At 41.3% G+C, this 14,713-nt stretch overlaps 2 protein-coding genes across 4 annotated transcripts in view; one reads left to right on the plus strand and one right to left on the minus strand.

Moving 5' to 3' along the window:
* Positions 1-1,971: 1,971 nt before the first annotated feature.
* LOC109072467 (neuropilin-1a) overlaps positions 1,972-14,713 on the minus strand; it is a 71,392-nt gene continuing 58,650 nt past the window's right edge. For all 3 annotated transcript variants that reach the window (XM_042752082.1, XM_042752081.1, XM_042752080.1), the window contains exons 13-17: positions 6,174-6,317; positions 5,807-6,084; positions 5,120-5,216; positions 4,624-4,677; positions 1,972-4,384 (exon numbers count right to left, since the gene is read on the minus strand). In XM_042752082.1, the coding sequence (XP_042608016.1) occupies positions 4,098-4,384; positions 4,624-4,677; positions 5,120-5,216; positions 5,807-6,084; positions 6,174-6,317 (860 nt within the window). In that variant the 3' untranslated portion in view covers positions 1,972-4,097. The remainder of the gene's footprint in view (positions 4,385-4,623; positions 4,678-5,119; positions 5,217-5,806; positions 6,085-6,173; positions 6,318-14,713) is intronic.
* Positions 7,423-14,675, plus strand: LOC122142218. Its single transcript, XM_042752079.1, has one exon. It carries the CDS (start codon positions 8,365-8,367, stop codon positions 14,290-14,292), a length of 5,928 nt encoding a protein of 1,975 aa, XP_042608013.1. The 5' UTR covers positions 7,423-8,364; the 3' UTR covers positions 14,293-14,675.

The following is a 14,713-nucleotide window of genomic DNA, read 5'->3' on the forward strand; positions in this document are numbered from 1 at the left end:
CCTGTGTCTTACCCATGTCATTATACAAAGTTGTGTCCTGATATGTCACAAAAACACGCACACGCACACACACACACGCACAAACACACCACAAACACACACACACACACACACACACACGCACGCGCACGACACACACACACACACACACACACACACACACACACACACACACACACACACACACACACACACACAAACGTTTTTGTTGTTGTTGTTGATTAAAGCTGTTTTAACTGAAAGAATGCATCGATGTGCAGCTGGACTCTCTTCATGTTATATATCCCGGTGATTGGTTTTGTTTTGATGGTTAAACTGGAGCCTTGAGGAGCTCTGCTGTGTAATGAAAGAGAGCTTGTGTGTAACTTGTGTTAACCTGCAGGCGTCTGCTTCAGTCTCTCTCACACACACAAAGAAACGCTTTGGAGAGTTTCAGAACACAGGGTCAGCTGCACAGTGAAGGACTGAGTCAAATATCAAATCACACAAATATGTGTTTTGTGGTTATGTTTATGTCAATAAACAGCAGTTTCTCATTGTGGCAACTTACCCTTGTGAAAAAGAAGTACAGTTTAACATACTTTAAAAATGAGTAATATATTCTAAAAGAATGTAGCCTACTTAAGTACAAACTGAATGTAATGGTTTCAGATACTTGCAATTAAATTAAAATATAGTGTACATATAAGTAACACATTAAAATAGGTGCACTTCTTTAAAGCACGACAAAAGATCAAAAAAACCTTTAATTTGACATTATCACAAACTTCTCTTGAAAGTGTCTCCCTTTAAGTGCACTTATTTCATTAATATTATGGTTACACTTTATTTTAAGGTAATGTTGTTGCAGTGTAATTACACAACTAAGTACAACTAAGTACGGAGTATTATTATTTAACTTCATATACTATGGTTTAGGTTATGGTTTGGTTTAGGGTTGGAGTTATGCATTATTAATCCTCTTTGTCCCACGTGAGACATAAGGCCGCTGGAGTTATGCATCATTTATACTTATTACTAAAGTAAGTACATGTAAGGTGTAACTACGTCACTTTGAAGTAAAGTATCTGTTTTGGGTCACATTTTAGTTTAGGGACCAGTTCTCACTATTTGCTAACTAACAACAACTTCTGCCTCAATAAACTCCTAATTTGCTGCTTATTTATAGTTAGTAGCCTACGGTAGCTGTTAAGTTTAGGTATTGGGTGGATTAAGAGATCTAAAATATGATCTTACAGAATAAGACATTAATATGTGTGCTCTATAAGTACTAATAAACGGCAATATGCTATGCATGCTAATAATCTACTAGTTAATCATGAGAATTGGTTTCTAAACTAACGCATTACCATTTTCTGTAATATACATGTCAGTACAGCTTTTTAAAAATATACTTTTAAGATTTGAAGCTGACTTTTTCACAAGGGACTCTAAAAAGTGTGATGACGCGCCCCGCTAACATATCAAGCATGTTCATTAAACCGTCTGTTCCCTAGGACATATCAGTATAACGCTCAAAACTATGTGTCTACACAGTAATTAACATTCAGCCCTGAGAGTTCTTCAGTGATTACATATGCTCGTTATTACTTGAATTAATAAGCATTTCTGTAATATAACTAATCAAATAATTAACACAATACACACTAGAGTAAGTTCACAGACATTGCTACAAGAGTCCCTCTGGCTAGAAATATACTGATATTGTTGGTGGACGGTGGACACCTTTGTGCCTCATTTGAATACTTCCAGTTTTTCTTTTGTGTAAAATAAGCCCTCAAAATCACAAAAAGTGTACATTTATATGATGTAAATATGTCAAAAGTACACTTTAGACACTGGCTAGTGCTTCTCTTGTCATCAAGTTGCTCAGCATCGCCCTCTGCTGTCCTGTATATTCACCTGCATGCTCTCCGCATGTCATTCTGATTAAAATCTACAGTTAAAGAAAAATAACTTATAAAAAGAGCGAAAGTTTCAGAACACATTTATTGGAGCTGAATCTTTGGAATATGTCAGTCGATCTGATTTGATCAGAAACAGAGCAGATGTGGAGGAGATTTTCTTTCGTGATGCAGATGTTCAGATACAAAACATTGATATCCATTTTAAGGCCTTGCTGTTTTTTATTCATTTTTTCCCTTCCTACAACAGCAACGTACAGAGGCAGTATTGAAAATAAAAGTTTTCTTTGCTTCCGCATCTTCTTGTAAAAAGAAAAAAAAAAAAGAATCAGCACAAAATTTTACCGACAGTACAAAAACCAAAAGAGGATCAGGGTCAGGTAAATGGGAGCTTTACTATAGGAAATCTGTATACCTTTTTCAATAATGAAAACATCTCGATTATTGACCATTTCAGAATCATATTACATATTCTGAAACTATATTAAAAAAATGAACACTGTCTTTTTTATTTCAGTTGTCTTTTTTTACAAATGAATGCTATAAACACATAAACTTCATCAAATATATCGATCAGTGCAACATTGTTTCTTTTTCGTTAATGCTACAGTATGCTTTTCTCACAGAATCCCGACTGAAGCCAGTCGGCCTTTATACAGCTTCAGCTGACACACATGTAGCATCGACACGAGGATTCATGTCCTCGGAAACTACCGGAAAGAAAGGGGAAAACAGAAGTGTTGGCCACAGTATACAGCACAGTACATGAACATACCGAGAAACCTGTAGAAAACATTAGTATTGTCAGCAGTGAAGCCCTGTTATCGGTTAAACTACGTGTGTATGGCATTGCTAAAATCAGACCCACCCAGCGGTCCAGAATCCAAACCGTCGAGCCAATGACAACGAGATGAGCTGGTCTCCAGATTCAGAAGAGAATGGGCTGTTGTGATTGGACCCTGCAGTTTGAGGCAACAGTCCTTTGGTACAGACACAAGGCCAATGACAGAACGCTTGCGAAGCGATGCGTGAGAACATTTAATAGCACCACTCTTAAAATGAGAGTTTTACTCGAGAGCACATGCATTCAAGCTCGACGGATGGTGAAAGAAGCACTTTGATGAAACCTCAAATCAAAGCAATCAAGGCAATGATGATCATCAATTTTTTCTTTTTTTTGGTATGCTGGATAAACAGACATTCTGAATGTGATTATAGAGGATATGATGATTATAAATCTGTAATCCAGGTGAATAAAACTCGCCTCTGAAATGCGTTTATGTTCCCATGATGAAATGCGCGCTGGATTTGTATCAACATCTGTTTTGAGCAAGGGCTGCATCTTTTGGAAACGTAGCAAAATAACCAAACAGGACGGAAAAAGCACACGTTTCACTTTCACAAAACAGTCGGACGATTGTATTTACAACATACAACCCAAGAAAAAAGGGATACTGCAGCTTTCTTTTTTGTCCTTTTACTCGTTTCTTTGAAAAGGGCATTAAAATATATTAAAACTTATGTACAATATGCAGGATTTCAACGTTAAAGCGCTATGAATTTACCGGGATTTGTTTTGCAGATTCGACTGACAGCTTTTTGAAAACTAAAGGGTTAAAAACACCAAGAAAACAACAGAGGAGGCCAAAAAAAGATGTACCAAAGGCACTGACTGAACCATACCCAGAATGCAACAGGGCTGGATGATTTTCCACCCCGTTTGATCCTTGCCCTGCCATGGGGTATTTACCTTCCCATGGCCATATATGGTCATTTTTTTTTCTTTTAAAATAAAAGTAAATGATTTTTTTCCTCCTACCAAAAAAAAAAAAAAAAAAAGATAAATACTTTATAACATTATTATATATTGGTCTCAACACCAGCATCTGATTGTAAAAATGCTTAAACAAAAATAATACGAAATAAAAAATTAAAATAATAATTTCAATCATCTGTACATATTTTTCATTTTGTTTCATTTTGTTTTTTCCCCATGTATTCAATGTTTGTACACAGTGTCCCCTACTGGTAGGTTCTGTTCACTGCAGCTCCTGAGAAAAGCATGGCTCAGTCCCAGACCTCCCATTGGTTCGCTGAACCACAGAGCCTTGTCCTCCTCCAACCGGAAGGCATCGGCAGTCTGTTTTAGCCCCGCCCTCCCTGAGGAGAGGTCTCCTCTCATTGGTCGGCGCCTCATGCTTCTGAGTACGTGTTCTGTGAGTTGAGCTTGTCCTTCTTTAACTTGACGCCGTCCACCAGCTCAAAGTTATAGTTCTCCAGGGCGGATAAGTTCCTGTCGGACATGCTGCTGTGGGAGCAGGCGCAGTAGAGGACCACGCCGCAGATGGCGCCGAGGAAGACCCCCAGCGCGCTCATGGCGATGATGGTGATGAGGATGGGGTCCAGCGTCTTCAGCATGTTTCCGGCGCCGCTGATATCACGGTTCTCCACAATCTCAGGGAAGTCTGTGATGTCCACGACTGGAAGAGAACAGATCAGCAAACCTGTTTTAGAAATTGCTTTTGGATTTTATGCAGTCAAAACAAAAATGATTCAGACACCAGATATATATTTAGAAGTAGCAAGACTGAAATAGTATTTTTCTTAAACTTCAAAACTTTTTTTTACAGTGCATATGTCTTCTTAAGTCACTCATTTAGTTGTGTGTTCTAATATTTATTCAGCATTTGCATGCATTATATTTGAGAAAGCCACTTACTGATTTCATTGAAGTTGTCTTCAGGTAAAATTGGCTCTGCTGGGACATCTGGGTCTATAAACAGGCAACATAAAACAGTCAGGAAATGTACATAATTCAGTATTGTCATCTAAGTCAGTTGTTTTTTTACCAGGGGCCTCAGCACACTAGGGCCACAATATTGCTTAAAATTATTTAAAATAAGACAAAACAAGCTTTAAAATCTACAACAGCTAAAAATCAAACTATATCACACCATATTTAATATTTGACAGGAATGAAAACAAGGCTGCGAGTGGTTAAAAAAAAATAAAATGAAATAAAAACTCTATAAAACTGCTGAAAGTTAGGAGTTGTGAAAATGACGTTGTAGGACTTTCATACAGTGTCTGTACATAAAAAATGTTAAAAAATGAGCAGCTTTGTCATTACAGCAGTAGTAGCAGAAATATCCAAAATGACACAGTTTTTTTTAATTTATTTGTGTTTTTTTTTATATTTGGTTGGGTTAATTGACTTTGCATTGAGGTATGGTTTGTATTGTCTAAGATTTTGATGTCATCCACAGCAATGTCTCCCCAACTCTTCCTCTCCACTACGCTTTCAATTACCACCTGAAAATAATGACAAACTCCAGCGTTAAAGCTGAACTATATATGACCCTGGACCACATAATTAGTCATACTGTAAGTCTCTGGGGTATATTGGTAGCAATAGCTAACAAACATTGTATGAGTCAAAATCATCCATTTTTCTTTTATGCCAAAAATCATTAGTATATTAAGTAAAGATCATGTTCCATGATATTTGGTAAATGTCCTACTGTAAATATATCAAAACTTAATTTTTGATTAGTAATATGCATTGCTAAGAACTTAATTTGAACAACTTTAAAGATGAATTTCTCAGTATTGTGATTTTTTTGCACCGTCAGATTCCAGATTTTCAAATAGTTGCATCTCAGACAAATATTGTCCTCCTAACAAACCACACATCAATGGAGAGATTATTTATTCAGCTTTTTGATGATGTATACATCACAATTTAAAAAATTTACCCTTATGACTGCTTTTGTGCTCCAGGGTCACATGCAAAGGTAAAATGTAATCAGTGTAAATCATAACACACACACACACACACACACACACACACACACACACACACACATACACACACACACACACTCATCTTCTTCTTTCAGTACCTGGTAGGGTTTATTGGAGTGGGGTATGAGCACGCGGCCCTCCCTCCAGCGGTTGCCTTGATGACCGCTGACCGTCCAGAGCAGGACATCAGCTGAGCCCTGGCTGCTCTCTCTGCGCTGTTTGATGTGTAGCGTGCCGATGTGAGAGCCAAACATGTGATACCAGAAGGACAAGCACAGGTCCGAGTCCTGGCCCGACACGGATGGACTCACTAACCGAGCCACTTCTGTCTCCTGAGCACCTGTGGCCAGTGTGTAGATGAAGTTTCCTGATCCACCTACAGCAGACCGAGAGAAACCATGTGAGGTTCGGATGTTTCACACTTTCCGTGCTATGAGGCCAATGGGTGCAGTCTTTCTTTCTTACCAGTGTGGTCCATGTTTGGGCCGGTGTTCAGAGTCGGGGTGCCGCTGGACTGGATCTGCCACCTGAAACCGCTGTCCTCTGACATCCAGCCACAGAATGAAGGATCACTGGCCCAGCCAAAGTCACAGGCAAACCACAGGAACGCTACAGAGAGAACACACACATACACAGGGAAAGATTATTAACATATGCACTATCATATTTCATATTACTAAAGCAGTGATACACACACACACACAGAATAGTGTTTATATTTTAGATATGTTACTTTTTATATTTAATAATAATACTATGAATTTATTTACATTAATGCATTTTAATATGGTAAATTTGGGCTCGGAAAGATTGTTTAATGTATTTAAAAGTAGTCTCTTTTCCTCACCAAAACTGCATTTATTTGATTACAAATACAGTAAAAACAGTGAAATGTTATTACATTTTAACATAACTGTTTTCTGTGTGAATATCTGTTAAAATGTAATTTATTTCTGTGATGCGCAGCTGTATTTTCAGCATCATTACTCCAGTCTTCAGTGTAATGATATCAGAAATCATTATAAGCTGATTTACTGCTCAAGAAACATTTCTGATTATCATCAGTGTTGAAAACAGTTGTGCTGATTAATAGTTTTGTAATGTAACCCATTAAAAAAGTGATGATTGCCTATCATTTATTATCAGATAAAAATAAAAAAGGTTGAATTCATAAAAGTTAATTGTAAAAAAGCTGTTTAAAAATTATTATGTTATTGTGTTTATGGTATGGTAAAAGATAATGTATTTCTGAAAACTGTCCAAACCAGCATTTATGTGGTTAATAACGATTGGGCGGAGAGTCAGAGCTCGCGGGTTTGTTTTGAGCACTGACAGGGAAAAGGAAAAAAGAAAAAAAAAGAATGAGTGAGCGGGACACAGAGATTTTCTGAGTTAATTTGTGAATTAGTAGTGCACAAACCAGTATGTAGATTGTGTCTTATGATTGTTCCCTCAACAACCTACGAGACGAGTGACAAGCTGCATATTGAGAAACGGGAAGAATTTCTGCACGAAGTTCAGCGACTGTTTATTTTTGTGTTACTGCTAATATTAACGCTTAGCTAAATTTAAGTATAGGCTGGAGTCCGTTCATTACAAGTGAATGACATTTTCTAGCTAAAGTTTGACATACCTCAGTTGAACTGTTAGAGGGGGTTTATCTGCTGTTTTCGACCTGAAAACAGGGAAGGAAGAGACTCAGACTGGGTTTGGATTTACTAGGATTTCTCTCGTGGGTTTACCGAAACTGTGAGGAGAAAAGAGAAATCAATGGAGTTCGTGCTGAAATGCTGATCGGACGCGGAGCCTGCTCATGTGATTGTTGGAGAAAGACTGGACAGAAACGTTATCTTATTTTTCCTTTTGTTTGCTCGTTGACGAGTGAAACGGCCATTATTTTTGGGCCACAACGAACACAAGCATCTCATCAGGCCTGCTACGGTATTTAGTTTTATAATAATTTTACTTGCCGGCTTTAGATTGCATTAAGGTGTGTGTGGGCCCACAAAGTATGTTGTTTTAAGTGATTTTGAAGTTGATTCATCGAGGTTTTCTGAATTAATCCTATTGAAGGTTAATAGGGTTTAAAGTGTTGTCTGTGCATTTATATATAGTACAGTTTTGACAGTATCTTCCTTTTAAAAAGAGGGACATTTTATGTTGAAGGTTTAAAAAAGAACAATCATATCCTTATTTCATTGTTTTATTTTATTGGAGATAATAATTTCTTTATTGAGTAAATAATTAATATATATTTTCCTAAAACCTTGTGTTGTGTTACTTTATTACTTATCTGGAAAGAGGTTATCATTTGGTTCGAGGAGAGGAATATACAGACACATGGTTAAAAATCTTTATTAAAACTATAACTTAAGAACGGTGAATTCATAAGTAGGTTATAAAACCATTTCAGGGGTATACTATAACAGAGAGATCCAAGATAACATTAAAAACTGAGTTAATCAGGGTTAAAACACATTCGATAAATACCTTAAAAGAACCCAAAAGCCCTGCCCTCAACAATATCCAGACTGAGGGAAGCGCTACATAAAATGGAGGCACCGCTGGGATAGTCTTGGATTTTTCAGTAGAGAAGAAAATAATAATATAGAGTTACAAGGTAAAGTTACTAAGCTAATTTACAAATAGTATTAACATGGAAAAAACTGAACTAGTGTCAGAGTTAAAACGCTGGTGCCGTGGTGAGGGTTTGGATGAGACGCATGCCTTTATGACCATTGTCCCAGAAGATGTAGAGATCAGTGAAGTGGAAGAAACGCTGGAAACTATCAAGTCTTTAGGACGGGTGCGTGTCCGGGGGAGAAACTTCAGTGCAAGACTAAACCGACGGATGGTTTTGTGTGAGAGTAAAGAGACCGTGCGAGAGGAGAGTGTTCCTTCTGAAGTTGTGCCTATTGATGGTGGAGAGGCGTGGCCTGTAATCATTTTAGGAGGGGCACAGGCAGCTGCTGAAGAGTTTAATAGCAAACTAAAAGGGTTGTTGCAGGCTGAAGGGAAAACCATGGAGGATCTCAAATCATTATTCCCCAGTACACCCCCACCCACTAGCTCCACTGAATCCATCCTTCGCGCTGTCGGAGATTTGTTGGAAAAGACAACCAAACCAGCTGATGGTGGGAGTTATGGTCGACTACGCATGTTCTCGGGAGCCCTACCAACGCCGCCAGGTGAGGAACCATTTGATAATTGGCTAGAGCAGGCATCGCTTATGGTGGAGGAAACTGAATGCTCGGATAGGGAAAAAAGACGCAGAATTATTGGAAGTTTAAAAGGGCCCGCACTAGAAATTGTGAAAGCAGTGCGGCACGCTGATCCTGACGCCAGCCCAAAAGAGTGCTTAGAAGCCCTTGAAAGTGCTTTTGGAAGTGCTGAGTCTGGAGATGATCTCTATTTTGCTTTCCGATTGATGCAACAGCAAAAAGGAGAGAAACTATCAGATTTCCTTCGACGTCTAGAGAGGTCTCTAGTTAAAGTGATTCAAAGAGGTGGCCTCCCTGCTAGCGGCAAGGATCAAGCCCGACTGGAGCAACTGCTGAGGGGTGCTATCGCCTCAGACCTGATGCTGATCCAGCTGCGGTTGAGAGAAAGGAGGGCTGCACCCCCAAACTTTCTACAGCTGTTGACTGAGATTCGTGCTGAGGAAGAGTACGAAACTTCTAGAAAGAAACTCAGTGCCTCGGTACATCAAGTGCATGCTAATACAGAAGTGGATAACAGGCAAGCTGAGATTCAAAAATTAAAGGCTGAAATAAAAGAGCTAAAGTCAATGGTTGCAGCAGTAGTGACCAAAACCACTCATGACAAAGATGATTACATGGAGTTTAAATCCAGTAGTGCACCGCCTGGTGTTGAGAACCGGCAAGATGCCGAGCTGGCTGCCTTAAAAAAACAACTGAAACGATTAAAACAGAAAACTAGCAACAAGATGCCTGAGCAAGATGCTGCAGTTACTGTTTCAACCATGGAGGCTTCTAAACAGGTCCCCAAAACCCCCAAAGGAGCACCGAAAAGCTCAGAAGAGAATTTCTGCTATAGGTGTGGGGAGAGCGGACATTTTGCCACAAAGTGCCGAAACCCTGAGAATCAAGCCAAGGTTATCAGAAAGCTAATTCATGCTTTGAAGGTGACAAAAGACAGACAGCAGACTGGGGATGCCACCCCCAATGAAGTTAATTGTGGGGTCAAGAAAAGTGCTGTTACTTTATCAGAGCGGGCTGACATCCCCGAAGGCTTGATTGGACCACCTAGTGTAGTATCTGTGAAAGTAAATGGACATGGCTGTGATGCCTTATTTGATAGTGGCTCTCAGGTCACCATTATTTTTGAGTCTTGGTATCAAGCTTACCTGTCTGATGTTCCAATACGTCCCGTGTCTGGTTTAGCCCTGTGGGGACTAAGTGAATCTGAGATCAGTTATCCATACCGTGGGTATGTAGTGGTCGACATTGAATATCCGGCAAAGGTTGCAGGTGCAGACCAGACGGTGACAGTTCTCGCTCTTATCTGCCCCCAGCCCCGAACTGCAGACCAGACTCCTATCATAGTAGGGACCAATGCCAGTCACATCCGACGACTTGTACAGCAGTGTAAGGACAATGGCATTGACATCACCAAGACATGGGGAATAAAAGCCTGTTACAGCGACAACCAGTTAACAGCGCTTGGCACGGCCGCAGCCCTGGAAGAGGAGGGTGATATTGGCTGTGTGTTATGGCAAGGCCCTGGCCCATTGACTCTGCCCCCTGGTGGTGACTGTACTGCAGTCTGCAAAGTCGAGTACAAGCTCCAGGTTGACAAAGAAATCCTGATGGTTGACTCGTCTCCTGTAGCTCCACTCCCAGCAGGTGTGCTACTTCAACCCACGGTGGTGCCCAGCGAAGAGGTGAATGTCAACCATTTCAGAATCTTGGTCCAGAATGAGTCTTTGTCAGAGACAGTTATACCAGTGGGAACAGTTATCGGACATATGTATCTGACAGATGCAGTCACTTCTCTCTCTCCCTCCAAAACAGCTGACACCGAGTTTGATGTGAACCAGATTAACTTCGGAGACTCACCTGTCTCAGAGGAGTGGAAGGAGAGACTCCGTCAAAAGCTATCCACAAGGTCCCAGGTGTTCTCTTTACAAGAATGGGATGTTGGATTGGCGAAGGGAGTAGAACACACAATCCGGTTGTCAGATTCACGGCCGTTCAGGGAGCGCTCTCGTCGTCTGGCTCCAGCTGACCTGGAAGACGTGAGAAAGCACCTCCATGAACTGTTGCGTGCAGGGATCATCAAGGAGTCTCGTAGTCCCTATGCATCCCCAATCGTGATTGTTCGCAAAAAGAATGGAGCTGTGAGAATGTGTATTGACTACCGATTGTTAAATAGCCGAACAATCCCAGATCAGTACACAACACCTTGTATTGATGATGTGTTGCATTCAATGACCGGAAGCAAGTGGTTCTCCGTTCTGGATCTGCGGAGCGGTTATTACCAAATTGCCATGGCCGAGGAAGATAAGGAAAAGACGGCATTCATCTGCCCACTGGGGTTCTTTCAATTTGAGAGGATGCCGCAGGGGATAACTGGAGCCCCAGCCACCTTTCAAAGATTAATGGAGAAGGCTGTGGGTGATATGAATCTGCTCGAAGTCCTTGTCTACCTCGATGACCTGATAGTATTTGGCCGAACGTTAGAAGAGCATGAAGAAAGACTTTTAAAAGTCCTTGATCGTCTGGCAGAGGTTGGGTTGAAAATCTCATTCGACAAATGTCAATTCTGTCTCCCAAAGGTAAAATACCTTGGACATATTGTGTCGGCCAATGGAGTATCACCTGACCCAGCCAAGGTGGAGGCAGTTACAAGTTGGCCACAGCCTACGCACCTGAAGGCTCTTCAATCCTTCTTGGGATTTTGTGGATATTACCGGCGTTTCATCGCCAACTATGCAGCCATCGTCAGGCCATTGTCTGAGCTCACCAAAGGCTATGCTCCAACCCAGCGGGGCAAGAAGTCTGAGAAAGACAACACTAAGACTTACCTTAAAGAGTCTGAGCCCTTTGGTGAAAGATGGGACCAGTCCTGCACCGAGGCTTTTCACAAGATTATCCGCTGCCTTACGCATGCACCTGTGTTGGCCTTTGCGGATCCCAACAAGCCCTATGTCCTGCATGTGGACGCCAGTTTGAGAGGGCTGGGCGCCGTCCTATATCAGGAACACAGTGAGGGTCTGAGACCAGTCGCCTTCGCCAGCAGGAAGCTAAAGACATCTGAGAGGAATTACCCCGTTCACCAGTTGGAGTTTCTGTCCCTTAAGTGGGCAGTTGTGGATAAGTTCCATGATTATTTGTATGGAGTCAGATTTACGGTACGTACGGACAATAACCCGCTTACGTACGTGTTATCGACCGCCAAGCTCAGTGCTGTGGGGCACAGATGGCTCTCTGCTTTATCCACATATGACTTTGATGTCCAGTACCGACCAGGCAAACATAACATAGACGCTGACCTGCTCTCAAGGAATATGCCTGATGAGAGTTCAGAGGAATGGGAGACCATACCACAGTCTGGTGTGAGATCTATCTGCAAACGAATCTGCATCCCTGGTTCAGCGGTCAGTCCACCAAGGTATGTAGATCAGTTGGGGGCTTCACCAAAATGTGTGCCTGATAGTTATGCATTTCCAACTCACCTGGAATTGAAATCATTGGGGCAGATGTCAAAACAGGAGTTGATTGAAGCTCAGGAGGATGATGCAGCCATCCGATCTGTCATACAAGCTGTTAAACATGGCAAATGGCCGGAAGAGAATGGATCCTGTTTAGAGCGCTCTCGGTTTAAAAAAGAGATGGGGAAACTGATGATGAAAGATGGGCTACTCCATCGTTTAAGTAAGCGACCCTCCGGGGAAGAACTCACTCAACTTGTCTTGCCAAGCAAGTTCAAAGAAGTGGTGTTAAAGGCCACCCATGATGATCTCGGACACCTGGGTATTGAAAGAACGGCAGACTTGTTGAGGAGCAGGTTTTTTTGGCCAAAATTGGCATGCGATGTTGAGCAGTACATAAAGAACTGTGGAGAATGTGTCACTCGGAAAACCCCCTGTCATAGGGTAGCGCCTTTACATCACATTTCAAGCAATGGACCGATGGATCTGGTATGCATCGATTTTCTGTCCATGGAGCCAGATTCTGCGGGTATCAGCAATGTGTTAGTGGTCACGGATCATTTCACCCGCTATGCGCAGGCTTTCCCATCTAGAAATCAGAAAGCGCAGACGGTGGCAAAGATCCTGGTGGACAAGTATTTCCTGCATTATGGTTTGCCAGCCAGAATCCACTCAGACCAGGGAAGAGACTTTGAGAGTCAGTTAATCAAAGAGCTCTTGAAGATGATGGGGATCCGGAAGTCACGGACCACTCCCTATCACCCGCAGGGAGATCCGCAGCCTGAGAGGTTCAACAGAACTCTTCTTTCCATGCTGGGAACTCTGGGCTGTGAGAGGAAACGGCAGTGGAGTAAACATATTGGGTACTTGGTTCATGCGTACAACAGTACCAAATGCGATGCTACGGGGTACTCACCCTATTTCTTAATGTTTGGCAGAGAAGCAAGGCTTCCTATAGACTTGTGTTTTGGAACCTCTCCTGATGGCAAAGCTGAGGGTGGCCATTCACGCTATGTAACCAAGCTAAAAGAAGACTTGCAAAGAGCTTACAAGCTTGCCTCTGAGGTGGCCTACAAGACACATCAGAGGAACAAGAGGTCCTATGATAAAAGAGTGGGGTTCCAAACATTGGATATCGGTGACAGAGTGTTGCTAAGGAACTTAGGATTGAAAGGGAAACATAAGTTGGAGAGTCGTTGGAGTCCCATCCCTTATGTGGTCCTGGGAAAGATGCCCAACATTCCAGTGTACAAAGTGAAACCGGAGGACGGAGGAGGAGGAGTCAAAACTCTCCATCGAGATCATCTTTTGCCAATTGGACAGTTAGTGAGAATGCCAACATTGGAGATGGAGGACAAGTCACATGTCAAGACAAGATCAAGAACAAGAGCTGAGACACAACAGAGGTCAAAGAAAGTCTTACCTGAAGAACAGGAAGCTCGTCAAGAGTTGCAGTTTACAGATTCCTCTTCAGATGTGGAGTATTATGGACCTGGGAAACCCTACAGTGCTTACCTGAAGGAGATCCTGACAAAAGACAGAGATGGTGTTGGACAGTCAAATCTCATCCAAGATGATAGTGATTATTCTCAACAGTCAGATGAAAATCCTGCTAAGGATAGTTTGTCAGAGGGAAATAGTTTGGAGGAGGAACATCACAGTATGAGTGAAGAGGATGGAGATCAAGATTCAGTTCCTGAGGAAGAAAGTGATCCAGAGACTGATAACCCTTGCCACGATAAGCATCCAGAGACAGTCACTAAGACAAAAGTGATTAGCAAACCTGAAAACCGTCCAAAGAGGATGGTGAAACCAGTTATCAGGTTAACTTACGATGAGCCTGGTAAGCCAAAAGATCAGCCTCTCACTATTGTGCATAGAGGTGTTATCATTAAGATTGGCAAGAGTTAATTTAAACTAGTTATGCGCCTTTTCCACTAGTACAATTTAAAAAAAAAAAAGGGGCAGAATTCATTATGTTTGATGAGGACATCAAAAACCTTTAGAAGGGGGAGAGTGTAACCCGGTTAAAAAATCATGAGGTGATAAGTGATGATTGTAGTAGGCCTATCATTTAATTATCAGATCATATAAGTAGTGTGATTAAAAAGGTTGAAATTCATTAAAAAAGTTATTGTAAAAATGTTAAAAGCTGTTTAAAAATTATTATGTTTATTGTTTTATGGTAAAAGATAATGTATTTCTGAAAACTGTCCAAACCAGCATTTATGTGGTTAATAACGATTGGGCGGAGAGTCAGAGCTCGCGGGTTTGTTTTGAGCACTGACAGGGAAAAGGAAAAAAGAAAAAAAAGAATGAGTGAGCGGGACAC

Source organism: Cyprinus carpio, chromosome B24, assembly GCF_018340385.1.
Source record: "Cyprinus carpio isolate SPL01 chromosome B24, ASM1834038v1, whole genome shotgun sequence".
In the NCBI taxonomy this organism is placed as follows: Eukaryota; Metazoa; Chordata; class Actinopteri; order Cypriniformes; family Cyprinidae; genus Cyprinus; species Cyprinus carpio.

Bases quoted from the DNA above. Each gene is read 5' to 3' on its own strand.
- LOC122142218 (XM_042752079.1), top strand. From the start codon at position 8,365: ATGGAAAAAACTGAACTAGTGTCAGAGTTAAAACGCTGGTGCCGTGGT.